General features: G+C 53.1%; 1 protein-coding gene across 1 annotated transcript; it reads left to right on the forward strand.

The window, feature by feature from the left end:
* Nucleotides 1-2,940: 2,940 nt before the first annotated feature.
* On the forward strand, nucleotides 2,941-17,174 carry GHRHR (growth hormone releasing hormone receptor). Its single transcript, XM_061197885.1, has 13 exons — nucleotides 2,941-2,997; nucleotides 7,285-7,387; nucleotides 7,515-7,622; nucleotides 8,296-8,393; nucleotides 9,523-9,620; nucleotides 10,365-10,497; nucleotides 11,957-12,110; nucleotides 12,396-12,456; nucleotides 13,026-13,095; nucleotides 13,785-13,876; nucleotides 14,459-14,588; nucleotides 15,196-15,237; nucleotides 17,049-17,174. The coding sequence occupies exons 1-13, from the start codon at nucleotides 2,941-2,943 to the stop codon at nucleotides 17,172-17,174; spliced, it is 1,272 nt and encodes a 423-aa protein (XP_061053868.1).
* The last annotated feature ends 1,701 nt before the right edge of the window (nucleotides 17,175-18,875 follow it).

An 18,875-nucleotide genomic window follows, 5' to 3' on the forward strand; every position in this document is an offset into this window, starting at 1 on the left:
ACTGAGGTTCAGAAAGGTTAAATAGCTTGCCCAAGGCCACACAGCTGGCAAGTGGTGGAGTCAAATGTTGAACCCTGAGCAGATACAGAGATAGAGATGGGAGTTCAATGACCCTGGCCCATTCAGAAGGGACAATGGGCCTGGGGGAACCTTGGGGAACACAAACAATTAGATCAGGGTCTCTCAACCTTAATCCTATTGACCTTTGGAGTGGATCATTTATTATTATTATTTTTTTCTTTCTTTTTTCTTTTTAATTTTATTTATTTTTGGCTGCGTTTTGGGTCTTCATTGCTGCGCGCAGGCTTTCTCTAGTTGCGGCGAGTGGGGGCTACTCTCCTTTCCCGTGCGCGGGCTTCTCATTGCGGTGGCTTCTTTTGTTGCGGAGCACGGGCTCTAGGCGTGCGGGCTTCAGTAGTTGCATCAGGCAGGCTCAGTAGTTGTGGCATGCGGGCTCTAGAGCGCAGGCTCAGTAGTTGTGGCACACGGGCTTAGTTGCTCCGCGGCATGTGGGATCTTCCCGGACCAGGGCTCGAACCCGTGTTCCCTGCATTGGCAGGCGGATTCCTAACCACTGCACCACCAGGGAAGCCTGGATCATTTTTTAGATGGTTGTGAGGGCCATCCTGTGCGTGGTAGGATGTTTAAGAGCACTCCCAGTTTTTATGGTTTTTATCCCTTACATAAAAATAGCACCGTGTCACACCTCCTCCCTACCCCTGACCCCTGGCTGTGACACTGAAAACTGACTCTAGGCATTGCCAAATATTCCCCAAGCCACAGAATTGCTCCTTGTTAAGAATCGCTAGTTTATATACAATGGAATATTACTCAGCCATAAAAAGAAACAAAATTGAGTTATTTGTAGTGAGGTGGATGGACCTAGAGTCTGTCATACAGAGTGAAGTTAAGTCAGAAAGAGAAAAACAAATACTGTATGCTAACACATATATATGGAATCTAAAAAAAAGTGGTTCTGATGAACCTAGGGGCAGGGCAGGAATAAAGACACATGTAGAGAATGGACTTGAGGACACGGGGAGGGGGAAGGGTAAGCTGGGACGAAGTGAGAGAGTGGCATGGACATATATACACTACCAAATGTAAAACAGATAGCTAGTGGGAAGAAGCCGCATAGCACAGGGAGATCAGCTGGGTGCTTTGTGACCACCTAGAGGGGTGGGATAGGGAGGGTGGGAGGGAGACGCAAGAGGGAGGGGATATGGGGATATAGGTATACGTATAGATGATTCACTTTGTTATATAGCAGAAACTAACACAACATTGTTAAGCGATTATACACCAATAAAGATGTTAAAAAAATTAAATTCTTTAAAAAAAAGAATCACTAATTTAGATAATAATTACTAGTAGTATTAATATCAATTATTAACCCTCAGTAATACTAATTGACACTAATTATCAACAGTGATTACTGCGGTATTTGTCCTTGGGCTGTTGTCTCTCTGCAGCTAGGGGACAGAGGCTCTGGCTCTCCCTTAAAGATACACCTGTTCAGTGCTCTGCTTCCGGCACTGCATCCTCACTCAGCCTGTCAACAGAGGGGCTCTGCTTCGTCCTGCAAATGTGCGAGCTAGTTGTGGTGTGAGACCTGCCCCAGGTCACGGCCAAGCACGTGAAAACGCTTGCGCAAGGGCAGGAATGTCTGGGCTGGGGATGCTTCATGTTTTCTTTTCAAACTATTTTCCTTTGTTGGTGATGAACACAAATGGAAAAATAAAGCCCTGCTGATGTAAAACGATTCCTCAATCCAGACGTGGCAGGGGCAAGGAGCTTCATCATTCATGATTCGAGTTAGGCTGTAAACATGTCTGTGTCACAGCATCTGGCCCGTCAAGCTCTGGGAATGCAGACCTGCACACAGATGTTAGGACCTGCCAGGTACTGGCACATTCAGGGCCCTTGAAGATCAAATGTGTTTTCCAATCCCCCCGGTGCCGTGGAGGATCCAGGGCAATTTAGAACACTGTCTGTAGCCTGGCCAATTGGGATTCCTAATTTTAAAGTCTAAAACTATAATAAAAATAACCTGGCAATGAATATGCAAAATAATCTGAGCTGTTGTGTAAGTCCTCTTGTTTCTGCCCCTGATAACGGTGGTTTTGCCCCATTCAGGATGGCTTAGCTCCATGAATCTTCTTGCACGTTTCCTGTTTTTCTCTGTTGCCATGAGGACTTCTGCAGAGACTTGACAAGGCCCCCATGTAAAGTCCAGAGCCTGGACACCTGCAAACTTCACCTCGCCATCCAGGCTGGCATCCTTGCCAGGAACAGAAATGAGGTTCTGCTGATATGTCACCTTCTCGACCAACCCAGATGGGTGTTTCGTGATTGTGCTGCCCTATTCTAAGCTCATTCCTACTTTCCAGCGCCCACTGACACCCTATCTACCTCTGCTGGGTCCCCAGGGCTCTGAGTTCACCCTCCAGCACTGTGGATGAGGCTGAGATCACAACCAAACTGGGGGCTCCCTGAGGGTGGGCCCAGGCCTTCTTCTTCTTCTCTGAATCTCTCCAGGGTGGGCCCGCAGAGGGCTGGGCTCAGAGAAGAAAACAATAAAGAATACTGACCTACTGGGGTAAGAGGTGTCCTGTGGCTGTCATTTCTCTGTGACCTTGGTATTAGGACAGACACAGGCCGACTTACAGACAGAGTGGAAGGGGGTTGCAGGGGCCCAACCCGTTCCTCCTGGGAACGTGGAGTCCCACCCCAAGGCCGTGGCTGAGATGGGCACCGTGTCCTGTAATCCTGGTGAATATTCAGCCGTTCCGTCCCCTTCGCTGGCTCCTGCCTATGCAAACAGCCACCTGGGAAGGGGAGGCAGACGGTGTGCTGGCAGCGGCGGCAGGAGCAAGGGACAGTGGGCAGGAGAGCAGGGCTCACCGAGGCTGACAGAGGAGCCGCTGCCACGCCCCTACCATGGACAGCAAGGTGTGGGGTGCCTGCATCCTCTGCTTGCTGCGCCCCTTACCCATCGTGAGTAGCCAGCTCAGACCCTCCTGCCCCTCCCACTGGGCTCGAGATCTGGGAGCCACAGGGCCATACCGGGGTCCACCCTTCACCAGCACAGGAGTCTCTCTACCAAGCAAGGCGTGGCTTGACTTGGAGAACTCCTCATCTCCTCCATGGCCCCCTCCTCTCTTCCCCCTCCCTTCCCAGGCACCCTACTGATTCCTGGGGAGCTCTGACAATGAAACTGTCCTTCCTGGGGCTGAACGGAATTTGCTTGCCCGTTGCTCCCCCCAGGGCCTGTCTGCACCCTCTGGGGGCCACAAGACTCTGGCCCAAGACAGTACTTCTGCCTTCACACCCCAAGTCTTATCCACACCCCCTCCTCCGACAAGCTCCCCAGAACCTTCCCTATCCCCACGACCCCTGGAGCCACTCCATTTGGTTGCTTCCTTTGAAGAGGGGGTGGCCAGGGACTGAGAGGCCCTGGGTAGTAAGTGAGCAGCTGCTCCCCTCCGGCATTTGGGGGACACTTCCTCGCATGATACACCTTGGGGCCCTGAGAAGCTGTCCACCATCAGATGTTGCTCGGAGGCCTAGAACGCTGGAGAACGGGCTGCCAGGAGGGAGCCCTCTCTGAATGTGCCGCAGTTCCCCAGCATGCTTTCCTGGAGTGAATGCAAGTGACAGTGACTTGGGGACCAGGATGGGAGACACAGGTCCCGGGGAGGAAGCTGCAGCTCCCAGGGACTCCTGAGAGCCCGCAGGGACTGAGGACTCCCTCTTCCTCCACTGGCTTGTATGGGAGTGTGTGTATGTGGGCGGGGGCCCGTGCCGCGCCTCCCAGGCACTGTGCTGTACCTGCCCCTCGTGCATGGCCTTTAGGCTTGAATCCTGGAGCCGTGAAACTAGCTGTGTGATCTGTGCAAGTCCCTTCCTGAGCCTCACTTGTCTGTTTTGTAAAAGAAGAACACAGTATCTGCCCCCCAGGGCTGCTGTGCATGAAGTCAGATCTGACTTGTCAAAGGCTGGGCATGGGGTGCAGTATGGGAGAATTCTGCGCCCTCCCCTCTTCAGTGAGGGGCGCCTCCTGCCTCTCATCTGTGTGCACCCCACAGTGAATGCTCTATTTTTAGGAGGGGAGACTGAGATCCCGTGGGGGTCATTCAGCTGCTGGTGGCAGGGTCAGGGCCAGCACCAAGTCACTGTTTCCCAGTGTGGCCTCCATCCTGCACAGACCCCGGGTTAGCTGTAGTCATGGTCAGCAAGGCCGAGGTACGCAGGGTGACAGTCTCCCCTCAGGAGGAGTGGCTCCGGTACAGGGACCAGATGATCCCCGAGCCCTAGGTGAGTGGGGCGCGGGGCGTCCATCAGGAGCGTTTGGGTAAGTCTTGGAATGGTCCACCGTTCCCCACCCTGTACAATCTCCACCTGTTACCACACATCTGGGTCATGAGTTGGGCTTCCCTGAATTTTCCTCCCCTTAGGAACTGTGAGGGCTGTCTGTCTCTCCTTTCGGTGGGAGGCTTCCCACCAGGGGCCCTAGTTCTTTTGGCCTCTTTGGAACTTTGGTTCCCTAGTCAGGCCCTGAGAAGGTATCTCAGGAAGGGATGGGCTGCAGACGTGGATGGGGAGGAAGGGCAGACGGAGCCCTCAGTCCCATATCAGGCGAGTCTGCCCTCCCCATCTACCCGCTTCTGACCATCAGACTGCTACTGGGGACATGTGGGGGAGATAAGACTGGGGCTCTGCTCTGAGATGGCTCCTGGGTCCCTGAGTCCCAGGGAGGAAGCCAAGAGGAACCACCAGGTTGGAGACCCAGAGCCTGGGCGGCAGGTGGAATCTGTAACCTGAGGCCCCAGGGGCCCAAGCAGGAGGTGGCAGAGCTGAGCCCAAGCTGGATTTGGGCGAACAGGGTCAGCCGGTCAGGACAGGGGCATCCTTCCCCATAGGGCAGGGCTGGTAGGGGTGAGCCTACTTACTGGGCTGGGTCTCCAGGTCCTCTCCTAGCCCACTGGCCTGTCCTTGGGTCCCTTCCATGTGGTCACCTGCTGTCCACTGTCCCCACTCTGGTGTTTGAAGTCCCTTCTCTCTCACCCCAGTCCCTGTCTCGCATCCACTGTGCTCTTTGCCGTGCCTGGATTTCTGTCAAAGGACACTGGGAGCTAATTAAACACCTGTTGATACAGACTCTGTGCCAGACACTGGGGCTTGTGTGTGCCTGTGTGTGTGCGTGTGGGTGCGAGGATGGCCATGGGAAGGGCTCTCCCCTCATTCAGCTCAGGTGCATCTGCCCACTCCCTTGTCTGTGCATATTCTTTGTCCCAAGTGCTCTTTTCCTCACCAATTAAACAAAAAAAAATGCTCCTTTTTTTTCAGGTCCGGCTCAAATGCCACCTCCTTAGTCCTTGTGAGAAGGGCCACCCTCCCATAGTTCCTGTCTTGCCTCTGAACAGTTTGTATTGGATCTATCAGGACCAGGTTTTAGCTCCCATCCTCACTCCACTCCTCCCTGTGAAATCCTTGGGGACAGAAATCTACACTGATTGAATTTGATGTGCATGTTGTACACAAATGTGGGCTATGGATCATGTTCACAGTGTAAAGAGCATGTCTTATAAAGCTGGGTTCCCTCACATGTACCTGTTTGGGGCTGTGCCCTGTTGGACAGTCCATTTCAGATTTTCTCCAGTCTGGGGCAGTGGGAGGGAGAGGTGTTAAGAATTCCTGCCTTTGACTCCCAGCTTCCTAGAGAACTTGTTGAAATGCAAAGTCCTAGATCCAGCCATAGATCTCTGCATATTCTTGGCTCCCTCCCAGGTAATCTGCAGTTAGATCATGAGGCACACTTTCAGAAATACTGCTAGAGGGTTTCCAGAAAAACAGCTCCTTTCCCAGCTTCCAGGGATCATTCCCTGTGGTCACTGGGTGGCACCAGGCTCTGGGAAACTCCTAAAACTGTAATCCTTCATGATTACTGAGTCACACAACAAACCCATTATCCCTCCATGTATCTATCCATTACCTACCCATCCATCTTCATGTGCATGCCCTCATCCATCCACCTGTCTACCCATCCACCATGCATCCAGTCATCCATCCAACCATGCATGTGTTCACGCATCCGTCTATCTATTCACCTATCTATTGTACGTATGTTCACTCATTCTACCAGCCAGCCACACAGTTACCCATTCGTTCATTCATCCATGAATCCACATTCATCTGCTCTTTCACCTCATTCATCTACTCATTCATTTATCCATCTATCCTCTCACTTACTAATCTACCCATTTTTTTCACATATCTTTGTCAGGGTACCTCTGAAAGCAGAGCCTGAGACAAAGGCATCTGTGTAGGTAGTTGTATTAGTTTCCTATTGCTGCTGTAACAAATTACCACCAACTTAGTGACTTAAAACGGCACAAATCTATTTTCTTACAGTTCTGGAGGTCAGAAGTCCAAAATGGTTTTCAGTGGTTTAAAACCAAAGTGTTGGCAGGGCTGCATTCCTTTCTGGAGACTGTAGGGGAGAACTCGCTTCCTTGCCTTTTCCAGCTTCTGGAAGCCACCTGCATTCCTTGGCTCATGATCCTCTACCTTCAAAGCCAGCAGTGTAGCATCTTCATCTCTCCCCCCCCCTCTCTCTCTCTCTCACACACACACACACACACACTCACACACATACTCCTCTGCTTCTGTCAAAATATCTCCTTATCTCACCCTGACGCTCCTGCTTCCCTCTTATAAAGACTCTTGTGATGACATTGGGTCCACCCAGATAATCCAGGATAATCGCTCCATCTCAAGATCCTTAACTTAATCACATCTGCAAAGTCTCTTTGTAAGGTTGCATAGTCACAGGTTTCAGGGATTAGGACATGGACATTTTGGGGGGCCATTACTCTGTCTACCAAGGTACTTTATGCAGAATTGCCTTCGGGGAGTGGGAGTACAGAGCAGGGGAGTAAAACAAAGAAGGAAAAAAGGCTGCTACACGGATGCACTATTGAGTTGGCCATCTCTGTGAGATCTTCTGAAGACTTTTGTTTAATGTGACTCAGAACTTACTTCCATGAAATGAAAAGGGGAAGCATCCATCCAAATCTCTATTCTCTCTGCCTCCCTCCCTTCCTGCTTGCCTGCCTTTCGTCCAAATACCCATTAAGCATACCTGGATGAGCCGGGCCCTGTGCTTAAGAGCACGTCCATGGAAATGAATCAGGCTTTATCTCTGTCTTCAGGTCGTTAGACCAGCAAACCCAGAAGAAGCATTCAGTTGGCTTAGCTCATCCCATTAACTCTCTCCTGCAGGTACTGGGCCATGTGCACCCAGAATGTGACTTCATCACCCAGCTGAGAGAGGATGAGCGAGCTTGTCTACAAGCAGCAGAGGGGATGTCCAACTCCACCTTGGGTACGTGGCTTGGGAGGGCGGGGGTGGCTTGTCACGGATTTCCTGATCTCCTCCAGCCTCACATTCAGGATGGTGGACAAGCCTGTCCCCTGGGCTGAGTCTCCTCTGCTCCCATCTCGCTGTCTAGGCTGCCCTAGGACCTGGGATGGGCTGCTGTGCTGGCCGATGGCAGGCTCTGGCGAGTGGGTGAGCCTCCCCTGCCCGGCTTTCTTCTCTCACTTCAGCTCAGAGCCAGGTGAGGGGCGATGGGGGTGTGATGGGGGAAGGGGGAGGAGGCAGAGGTGACAGGTGACGTGGTTTCATCTGGTGGTGGCAGAATACGGTGGCCACACCTCTGGCTTTGGGGCCAGGCCGACCTGGATCGAGCACCGCCTTCCCCCTCCCCCTCTTTCAGTGTGACCTCAGGCGAGTCAGTCACCCTCCCAGACCCTCAGCTTCCTGACCTCCCGTGACCTGGGGAAAACAAGAGCACGGAGGGTGGGGTTAATGATCGGGGCTTGGCAGTGCTGAACTCAGGGCCTGGAACTGAGTAAATGTCCTCTGGGAAGTTGCCTGCTTCACCTCCCTGGCCTGGGGTTCTGGGGTGGACGGTCCCTCCAGGGGCAGAGAGGGCCTCCTTTCTCCCCCCTGCCCTTAGGACGCTGGAGGCCCAACTCGCTACTCTGCTCCTCAAGGGAACCATTCTTTCCATTAACAGAAGGTGAGTCTGAGGCCAGAGAGGAATTTCCTAGAACGTGTCCCAAGCAGGCTGGGCCTGGACCCCAGGCCTCTGGAGAGAAGGCTCCTCTCTCTCTGCTGCAGAGACGGGCTGTCTGTGCAGACCTTGCCAGGGTCACTCCCCGGCTCCCCGACCTCTCCTGGGGAGAGAGGAGGAAAATCTCTCCTTCCCCACCTCTGTTGCCTCTCAGGGGCCGTGAAGCGGGATTGCACCATCACGGGCTGGTCTGAGCCCTTCCCGCCCTATCCTGAGGCCTGTCCTGTGCCCCTGGAGCTGCTAACTGAAGAGGTGAGAGGCTCCTGGCGTCTTGGAGGAAGGGTCGCCGTGGATGCTTGATTGGGTGGTGGACCGCAAAGCGGTAGGGGCCGCCATTCCCATTGTAGTCATCAGGTTGGAATATTCATTACAGCACATTTCTGGAAGGTGGCAGTGTCTGGAAGAGAGGGGGTCTTGTGCTAACTTGCTCAAGGGTGACAGGTGGGCCACGCAGCTAGGAGGGAGAGGGGAGGCAGAGGGCAGGGAGGGAGATGTGTTGGCCACCGTCTTCTTTTCTCCTTGGCATACCCTCTCTGTGCCCAGGCCTCCAGGGCAGGGAGCTGAGAGTAGTTCTGGGAAACAAAGGCTCTTAGTGGTCCTGGGCAAGCTCCTTGCCCTCTCTGGCCCTCAGTCTGTGGGCAAGCAAGAGAAACCAAAGCCTGGAGTGACGTCAGTGCCCCCTAACCTAGCTGGCACACCCCACGCTTCCAAATTGAGCAGGGCCTTTGCAAGGTGCCTCCACACCCATAATCCCATATCTCTTTCCCACCAGCCCTGAAGGCAAAGCATGAGTCTGACATTTTTTCAGATAAAAAGACTGAGTCTGGGAGGGGCGATGATTGCCTGCATCCCTCAGGGGAGCTGGGTCCCCGATCGATCCCCTCCCCGCAAGGCTGCACGCTCCGTCTCCATCTCCGGAGTCCAGGCTAGACTTTGATGGATCCAAATCCTTGGCCTTGGAAAGAGCTTTTCCTTGCAGCTGTCCCTGGCTGTCCCCTTTATTTGGGGATGTCGTGTTCCCAAACCAGTGAGCAAGCTGGATGTCAGTAAACAAGCCCGATTTCCTCCTGAGCTTTGTCACTCCCCAGGGACGTGCGGTTTCTGTGGCAGCCTCCCCCTATCCCCAGCGACAGCCAGAGTTAAGCATCTAGCTCCCCCTCCCCCTCCCTCCACCCCTCCCCTGCTTCCTCACCAGCCGACAGGCTGTAAACAAAAGCTTCGCTTCAGTTCTGGAGGGAGTTTGCTGTGGTCCCCACAGACACCCCTGCCCCGACATGGGCAGTTTCGGGATAGAATTGAAAATGTCACCTGCTTGATTGTCAAGCCTCCCTTTCCTCAAAGGCCCAGTTGCTGAGCGTTCCTCCGTCTCCACCCTCCCCAGAAATCCTACTTCTCCACCGTGAGGATCATCTACACCATGGGCCACAGCGTCTCTGCCGTGGCCCTCTTCATGGCCATCACCATCCTGGTTGCCCTCAGGTTCGCCATCCTCATCACCTGCTCCAGAACCTTCGTCCTCCGCATCGTCCACAGCACCAAACTTGAACCCTTTCCTGGATATTCAAGACGTTCCCAGATCTGGCATCAGCCATTTCTAACTTTTCCTTTCCCTTTCCCCAGGAGCAGACCCATCCCTTCACACTCCAGGTCTGGCTCCCACCTCTACACCTTTGCTTGTGTGGAACTTATTCTATTTGCTTGGAATGCCTGCCTCCTTTTTTCTCAGTGCCCTCATATCTGTTAAAATTCAAAGCTCAGCTCTCATCTGCCTCAAGAATCCTCTTTGTCTCTTCCGTGAAGCCCTTCTTGACTATTTCAACCCTTTGATCCTTGCCCTCTCAAAGCCCCACCCCACCCCACCCGCCAGCCTGGCCTGCCCTGTTCTCTGTCTCCCAGGGGTGAGCCTCCTCTCTCTGATCATCAGGGGGGCTCCCCTGGGCAGGACCCTGTCGTTTCTGCCTCTGTCCTCCACACCATGAGCTCCCTGAAGGCAAGGGACTGCTATTCTCTGTCCTCTCACCTACACTGAGCCCAGCTGTCCTGCAAGGTTATAGCTGAAGCTTCAAGTTCAATGCAATCCATCCAATCCAATCTGATCCAATCCAATCCAAGCCAATTTAGTTCACCTCCTGCCCTGCTCAGCCTCCCCAAGCCCGCTTTGAGCACACCAAAAGCCCTTCTCCCACCTTGCCTCCTGTTCTTCACCCCTCCTGTCCCCTCCAGGAGGCTCCACTGCCCCAGGAACTACATCCACACCCAACTGTTCATCACCTTTATTCTCAAGGCGGGAGCTGTGTTCCTGAAGGATGCCACCCTTTTTCACGGCGAGAACACGGACCACTGCAGCTTCTCCACTGTAACAGCCATGGGTCGGGGTGCTGGTGCGGGTGCGGGCGAGGAGGTTGGATTAGAGATGCAGCTGTGCCTGTCCGGTAGCGGTAGCGTGGGCTGACCCTGCAGCTCCCGCTTTGCTAGCGACAAAGCGGGAAATCACCCCTCCCCCTTCCTACCCCTCCTTGCGGTCAAGTTCTAAATCCTCCAGCTGTTTCCTGGACGACGGTGCCCATCCACAGCGTTTCCCTTATTCCACTCTCCACTCCATATTCTGTATTCCCGTTCCATTCCCCATCCCATATCCCAACCCGGACCACATTTCACTCCAGCCAGCCTTTCCATTTCACACTTCCTCTGAGCACTGTCTGTCTGTGCTGGGCGTGGGTATGCCAGGGGCTGGGCAGAGCCGTGTGCCTCCCTTGAGAAGCACCCAGGGTGCCTAAGGGGACAGATTATACCAGATTATGGGATCACTAGGTAGAGGGAGGTGAAAGCTGGGAGAGAACAGGAGAGGGCTTCGGGAGGAGATGGCTTTGGAGCTGGGTGGGCAGCAATGATAGGGAGGGAGCGGGGAGGACCAGGGTGAACGTGTCCAGTGTGAGAGGACCAGCTCTCACAGACAGGAGAAGCTGGGGCAAGTCCAAGAAACAGGGGTGTCATCATGGGGGCAGGGAGGTGGGCTATGAGAAGAGACCGAAAATAAGGGAAGTTGGGCTGAGTGTGGTGGCCCAGCACTTACCAGCTACTCTGACACCGTGCTGGAAATGAACAGCTACATGAATGAACAAACCAACAGAGACCTTCATTCGTTAATGAAAGACATAATAATAGTATATGTATCGAGCACTTATGTGCCAGGTATTACGCTAAATGCTTTACATATGTTATCTCCTTTTATTTCCTACATCTGTTCTCATTTTAGTCCCATATGTAGATGAGGGGTAATTGGCGATGTCACCCAGCAGCTGAATGGTGGGAGAGGGACCAAGCCTGGGCCATTCTGAGCTCAGAGGCGAGCGCTCCTCACCCGACAGATGAGCAGAGTCACGCAGTGAATGAATGAATGCATGCACGGGCACATGCGTGTATGTTCGCAGGACGGAGCAGTGCATGAATACATGGTGTTCCATATCCTCAGCTCTAGGGATTGACTTGAGCTCAGGAGGGATGGGGTGAGAGTAAAAACAGTAGCAATTCGTATACAGGGTTTCCATTCAATCCTTATGATGAGGCCACGAGCCAGCATTGGAAGTTTTTCCTTTTAGAGATGAAAAGCTAAGGTGTGGGAAGGTTATCCAGATGGTAAATTTGAACCCAGGCTGTCTGGATCCCAAATCTGTGCTCTTAACCACTGCATTACACTACCACACACCCTCTGGGGCAGCCCAAGGTGGAGGTTTGGAGCCTGAGTGGGGTAGGGGAGACTTGGCGGGGCTCCAATGGGTGTCCTGGCTCTGAAGCGCCCAGCCCCTGGCCTGCAGGTTCTGTGCAAGGTCTCCGTGGCCACCTCTCATTTCGCCACCATGACCAACTTCAGCTGGCTGCTGGCAGAAGCTGTCTACCTGACCTGCCTCTTGGCCTCCACGTCACCCAGCACAAGGAGAACCTTCTGGTGGCTGGTTCTCGCTGGCTGGGGTGAGCACCGAGGGCTGGTTTGGGCACTGTGCGGGTGTTGGGGGGTCGGGGATGCCCAGGGAGCTCACACCAAGGTCCCTTCATCCACTCACGATGACCCCAAGGCCCAGGGAGGGAAGGGCAGCCTACAGTCCTACAGCAAGTGCGGGAGATCAGGGCCAGATCCCTGGTCTCCGGGCTTTCTCCTGGTCCCGCCTTCACAGTGCCCTGTGTGACTGGCTATAGCGGTGGGAGGTGGGCGCAGGATGAAGACCCCTTACTCGTGTCTTTTCTGTACCCCCTCAGGGCTTCCCCTGCTCTTCACCGGCATGTGGGTGGGTTGCAAGTTGGCCTTTGAGGATGTTGCGTGAGTCTGGGCTATCCCTTCATCACACCCGTGCTGGGTCCCCATGGGGCATGGACTGGACTCTCGGGCAGTGAGGCTGTCCTCAAGCTGGGAAGAGGAGGAGAGCTACCAGCTTGGGAGAGGGGTGGGAGATGCAGTCGTGGGTAGCACAAAAGGGGCTTGAGCCTGGGCAAGAAGGGGGCGCAGAATCTCAGGGTTCGGGGCTCAGGGGGTAGGGGGCTGTAAGTGGGGGCCTTCTGGAACAGGGGGAGTGTTGGAGCCACAAGAAGGCAGCAAACAGACTGAGTTTTGAGAAACTCATCCACCTAGGTGGAGAGAAAGAGTGAACCCAGCTTGGATCAGGGCACGCCTTTCGAAAGTGCCTAAATGTCTGAGAGGACGTAGATAAGGCTGGTTGGGAGTAGGGTGAGGCGAGAAGGCTCAAATTCCAAAGTGAGGAGCCTAGAGGCTGGTAGGTAGAGAGGAGGGAGGAGCATGGGTGCCGCAGAAAAGGGCTTTCCAGCAACTGCACTCTTCCCACCCCACCCCACCCCCGCCCCCCCATCAGTCCCGGCCTGTCCTCTCCCCAGGTGCTGGGACCTGGACGACAGCTCCCCCTACTGGTGGATCATCAAGGGACCCATCGTCCTTTCCGTTGGGGTCAGTGCCTGGGGCCAGTGTCCTCTGCTTTATTCAGCCAACCTCCCTGGGTCCACCGAGCAGCCATACACAGCAGGAAACACGACTCCAGGTTGGGAGTCAGGACACCTGGGGTTCCAGCCTGGCTCTGCGGCAGATTCTCTGTGAGGCCCTCTCTGGACCTCAACAGCCCATTGGTAAAACCAGCGCTCAGGCCTCTTCTAGCTCAGAGTTTTGATGAGTCTGGTGTCCTGGTTGCAGATCACCTACCACTACAGTGAGGCTGGGCTGGGAGAGTAGAAGACGCAGCAGCTGAAACTCCTACTTGCTCCCACGTGGAAGACAGGGCAGCTAGGACTGGTTTTGTGGCCTGGGTGAATGTATGCATTTTTGTTAGTTTTGCAGTTGTGCAAAGAGAAGGCCACATGCTTTGTGCCAGAGAAGAGGCTGAGAGGTGCTGGAGGCAGGATGGCAAGGCCTGACCTCCCACCCTTGGTCCTGGGACTGGAAAGGGAGGGGGACCCTGAGCCCCCTATGGGACCGTCCAGTCTCAGGCGATAAGGTCTAGAGCAATGACCTGCACATCCATCTACCTGCACATCCCTGCCTCTCCAGGATTTGAGGTTTCTAGTCCCCAAAGATGTCCCACCCCAGGCCATTTGGGTCACCCCTGACCCTTGCCTTCCACCTTCCTACACCTCTATTTCCAGGTGAACTTTGGGCTTTTTCTCAATATTATCCGTATCTTGCTGAGGAAACTGGAGCCAGCTCAGGGCAGCCTCCACACCCAGCGTCAGTACTGGTAACGTGTGTGTGTGTGTGTGGGTGTGCGTGTGTGTGTGTGTTTCCGGGGGTTCTGGGGACATAACTGGAGTGGGAGTCAGCATGGTTCTCTTTTATGCACGATCAGGCATCCATGATCTTGGTCCAGTTCTTGTCCCTGTGTCCCCAGAAAGAAAAGATCTGGTCCCTGCCCTCCAGTAGGTCACAATATAGGAAGGATGGGGCCTCCAAACAGCCAGTTGCCAGGCCAAATAGGCTGATGAGTGTTGGGATCAATTTCTATGGGAGCCTGCGGAAGGAGATCCTTTCTAAACAGATGGTGGGGTTGGAGTACAGTCCGGGAAGACTTCCTGGAAGAGGTGTCTTTGATCTAGACTTTGAAAGATGCATAGACTTGACTAGAATAAATTGAGACAAGAGAATATGGCAGAGGGAACAGCAGAATCCAGGGGCCCAAAGTAAGGAAGCCCAGGGTGCATGTGGGGAGTTCTCCAGGGTGGCTGGTGTGTAGAATTGATATGGGAAGCTGGTGGGAAGTGAAAGTAGGCAGGGGGCCCATGGGACTTTCTAATTCCAGCCTTGGGGTTGTCTTTTTCTGCAGGCGTCTCTCCAAGTCAACCCTTCTCCTCATCCCGCTGTTTGGAATTCACTACGTCATCTTCAACTTCCTGCCTGACAGTGCTGGCCTGGGCATTCGCCTCCCCCTGGAGCTGGGACTGGGTTCCTTCCAGGTGAGGACCCCCACAGCACTCACTCCTTCCCTCTGAGTCCTTGGGCAGGAGGAAGGTGCTGCCGCCCACAGGCTTGGTTGATTTCATGGTAGGCTGAGGGCGACTAGGCTCATTATTCTTCCTTCCAGCCACTCACCCATCTATTCAAGTATCCATCTGTCTGTTTTTCTCCCATCCATCCATCTCTCTATTCATTCAACTACTCATGCACCTATCTACATATCCATCCATCTACCCATCCATTCATCCATCCATCCATCCATCCATCCATCCATCCATCCATCCATCCATCCAATCTATTCAACATTTACTGAGCACCTATTATGTGCCAGGCTCTGTGCTTAATACTAGGGGATGCAGAAATAAAGAGAATCAGAGAAACAGGCCAACGGGGCCAACAGTACAGCCTTGGCAGACTTGCTATGACAATTACATGTGACAATATGCCTGGCACATGGTAAGTGATGAATACGTCTAATTTCCCTTTTCCCAAAGACCTGGTCCAAGTCACAGCCTGGCGGAGAGTAGGGGAAAAATGTAGTAGGAAGACTGCAGACACCTTGAGGCCAGGCCAAGGTGATGGGGTCCTTTCTCTTTGGCCCCGCAGGGCTTCATTGTTGCCATCCTGTACTGCTTCCTCAACCAAGAGGTATGTGACTCAGGCTATCCTTATTTGTTAAGCCTTCCCTCCCACCAGTCCTAAGGCTGCCTCTCTCCTGCCCAGCCCCTGTAAATCCCCAATCAGGCCAAACACTGAGTCCTGCAATCCTTTGTGGATATCTGTCCTGAGTTTCTGGATCAAGCTTAACCTGAATACTTCCTGTAAACATCTTTTATCCATCCCTCCTCTGGGCTGGGCCAAGTTTACTGTCCATTCAGCAGGAGGTGGAAAGGCCTTTCAGGGATCAGAAGAGGGATCCAGGGGTGGGTTAAAAGGATCCTTTAATTCTGTGTTTCTAAAACTGAACGAGAGAGAGTGGGGGAAGGAATAAGTCGGCTCCTGGAGAGACAGGGAGAAGACACAGAGGAACCAAGAAAATCAGAGGTAGACATACAAAGTCTAGGAAAATAAATTCAAGTGCAGAGACAGGGAGGATGATGGAGAGCAAAGCCAGGGACTCTGAGAGAGAGCACCCGGAGGAGAGGCGCACAAAAAGAACAGACCAAACAGAGATGGACAAACACATGAATAGACAGAGTAGATGGTACCGGTGCACATGTAGAACGATGGAGAGATGGTAAAGAGGAATGAATTATAACATCCCACCCAGAAGACACTTTGCATTTTTCCTTTAGGACAGACTTGCTTTATGGGGAGGGATGGGAGAATTTAACTCAGTGCCCCAGACAACCAGGTCCTGTCACTGTGTGCACAGGCAGAGTCACGGGGTCCCTCTGGTGGCCAAGGATTTGCTGTGGGCTCTGTGTTCTGCCGGAGACGTGGATGTACGTACCTGTACCCCAGCTGTGGAGCATTGCACCCCCCTATTCTGCCACCACTGTCTCTTATTGGCTCCCTCCCCTCTGCCATTCTTTACTCCCACCCTAGCCTTTCTGAGTCTTCTGCAGCCTTATCTGGCGTCTGGATGCAGACACAGGACTGCAGTATCTGATTGTAGTGGCTCATGGGCCCTGGGGTTGCTGAGAGGGGCGAGGAACAGCCCTGGACGAGGTGGGTGGGATCTGGAAAAGGGGATTCCACAGAGAGTTGTGAAGGGATCTGTCCCAGGAAGCGGTTTGGGGACCAGATAGTTAAATGCCTCTGGAGACAGGGAGCTTACTACCTATCAATGACACTTTCTATCATCAGGAAGCTCACCTTTATGTTGAATGGAAAACTGTCTCCTTTTTGTCTTTGTCACAGCCTAAATTCAGCTCTGTCAGAAATGTCACAGGCTCTCAGCCCCCTTTACCCCAGCAGCCCCTTGGAGATATGAAGATACAGACACTCCCCGCCCCGCCCCACATCTCCCAAGTGGCTTTTCTTTCAGTTACTCTCAATCCCCTCAATTGCACCTCCTCAGACAGAGTTTGGAGGCCTCTTTTCCTTCAGGTCATGTCCCCTGGACAGGTTCCCAGTGGCCACAGTTCAGCTCAGTGGGCAGGGGCAGGAATGAGCCCCAGAGCAGGGGATCGTCCAAGCTTTTGGGGAAGACAGAGTCATTTTTTGGCCAGAAACTCAAGAAAGCACCCATAAATGTCTTTAACTGGGCCCAGACAAAGGCAGTGCTAAAAGAGAAAGGAGCCACAGGGAATGGTCAGAAATACAGGAAGGAGGTAGTATCCTCTAGAGGTAGTACTTAGCAGTGGCTGTGGCCAACCATAGCTTCTCCTGCTCCAGGAACCCCTGTCTCTGTTTCTCCTGCATGGTCTCCCCCTGCACCCTCAGCCCCACTGGGGTTGAGTAAAGAAGTGGCAATGGGACCTTCCTAACATCCTCCCTCTTGTCCTTGCTTGGAGGTGAGGACTGAGATCTCACGGAGATGGCGTGGCCATGATCCTGAACTTCTGCCAGCCTGGAGGACTCACGCCAAGTGGACGATGCCTTCCCGCTCAAGGGCGAAGGTGCTGACATCTGTGTGCTAGGCTGGCCACATCACGTGACTGGAATCCACACCTGAACTTGGGCAGCTACACGGACCCACCACCCTTCAGAGGAGTGGGAGCAGCGCCCCCTGGGAACCCTCAGTTGATGCCTCCACCCAAGCTGCTGCCCAGCCCTTCTTCCCTGTCCTGCCCTTGACTCTTTTCGCCCGGGTCTCTGTGTGTCCACCTCTGACTTCCTTGGTTCCTGTCTGTTCTTCTCATGTTCCTCTTCCTGGAGTCTGGGCCATAGCCCAACGCCAGAGGAGCCAATAAACTTGTAAATGAATAGATACACGTTTGAATGAAACCATGCGCCTCTGCAGGGGAGGGATCTGTAGGCTTTATTTGAACCCCTGGTGCAAACATGCATTTATCGCGTCTCAGTTCATGTCACATCCCCATCACTTGTCTATGCAAGGATCCTCTTGTTTAATTCATTTAAAAAATGTATTCTCTTTTGTCTCTACCTGCACTCCCATTCCCCTCCTCCCACAGGCAAACATTCCAATGTGTTAAATGTGAATTCTTGTGTTTCTGTGTTCTTGCAAAATGTGTAGTGTTGTGTGTGTCTGTACTTTTAATTTACATAAATGCTGTCGGTTATATGCTTCATCCTGCTTCTGATGTTTTCCTCTCAGCACGGTACTTTTAAGAGATCCACCCTTGTTGCCATGTGCTCATCTGGTTGCTTGTTTTGACTGCCGTATGGTGCCACATGGTGTCACCGCCCACGTGTGACCATCCTGTCTCCCCCTGCCTCTAGGTGAATGTTCGCGTGCTTGTACCCTCATGCCCCCATGCCAGCAAGCCTTTCTCCGGGACACATACCACAGAGTGGAAGTGCCAGTTCAGCGGTTGTGCCTTTTCTTAACGTGACGGAGTGGTGCCAGATTGCACCCAGAGCTCCGGCGAGATCTCCACTCCCACCAGCAGCTCTGCCAACTCTAGGCATTACCCAGTCTTTGGGTAAAGGGATTATGGCTGATTTTTATTTTCTTTTAAAATCCCTTCTATTTCTCCCAAAGGCCCTACAAGGAGTATGAACTGCTTTTATGATCTGAGACTAAAGGAAGAAATGCATGGTAGGGTTTTTAGTCTGTGGCCACACTTTTGACATTTGTCTGACCAGGAAAGTGCTGGGCAGCTGGGCATTATGGCCAACAATGTGCCCTTGGGTTTCATATGGCTGCATCTCCTTTCACTGGAACCCCTGCGACTGTAAGGGCAAGAGTGGCCATCAGAAGAGAAGACAATGGCAGGGAAGGCTGAGGTAGTGAAGGAAGGCTTCCTGGAGGCCGGGGAATGGAGCTGAGTTTTGCAGGACAGATCTGCTGTGAGTGGTTCAAAAATGGGAGAGATTTCGTTTTAATAGTCAGAGTGGTCTCCTGAAGTTTTTTTTGTTTTCCTAAACCCTGGAGAGGGGCTGTGCCCTTCTATTTATTTATTTATTTTTATTTAAAAATTTTATTTATTTTATTTTTTGCTGTGTTGGGTCTTTGTTGCTGCATGTGCGCTTTTCTCTGGTTGTGGCAAGTGGGGGCTACTCTTCGTTGCGGTGCGCAGGCTTCTCATTGTGGTGGCTTCCCTTGTTGCAGAGCACGGGGTCTAGGTGCGCGGGCTTCAGTAGTTGTGGCAGGCAGGCTCAGTAGTTGTGGCGCACGGGCTTAGTTGCTCTGTGGCATGTGGGATCTTCCCAGACCA

The sequence above is a fragment of the Eubalaena glacialis genome, chromosome 8 (genome assembly GCF_028564815.1).
Source record: "Eubalaena glacialis isolate mEubGla1 chromosome 8, mEubGla1.1.hap2.+ XY, whole genome shotgun sequence".
NCBI classification, from domain to species: Eukaryota; Metazoa; Chordata; class Mammalia; order Artiodactyla; family Balaenidae; genus Eubalaena; species Eubalaena glacialis.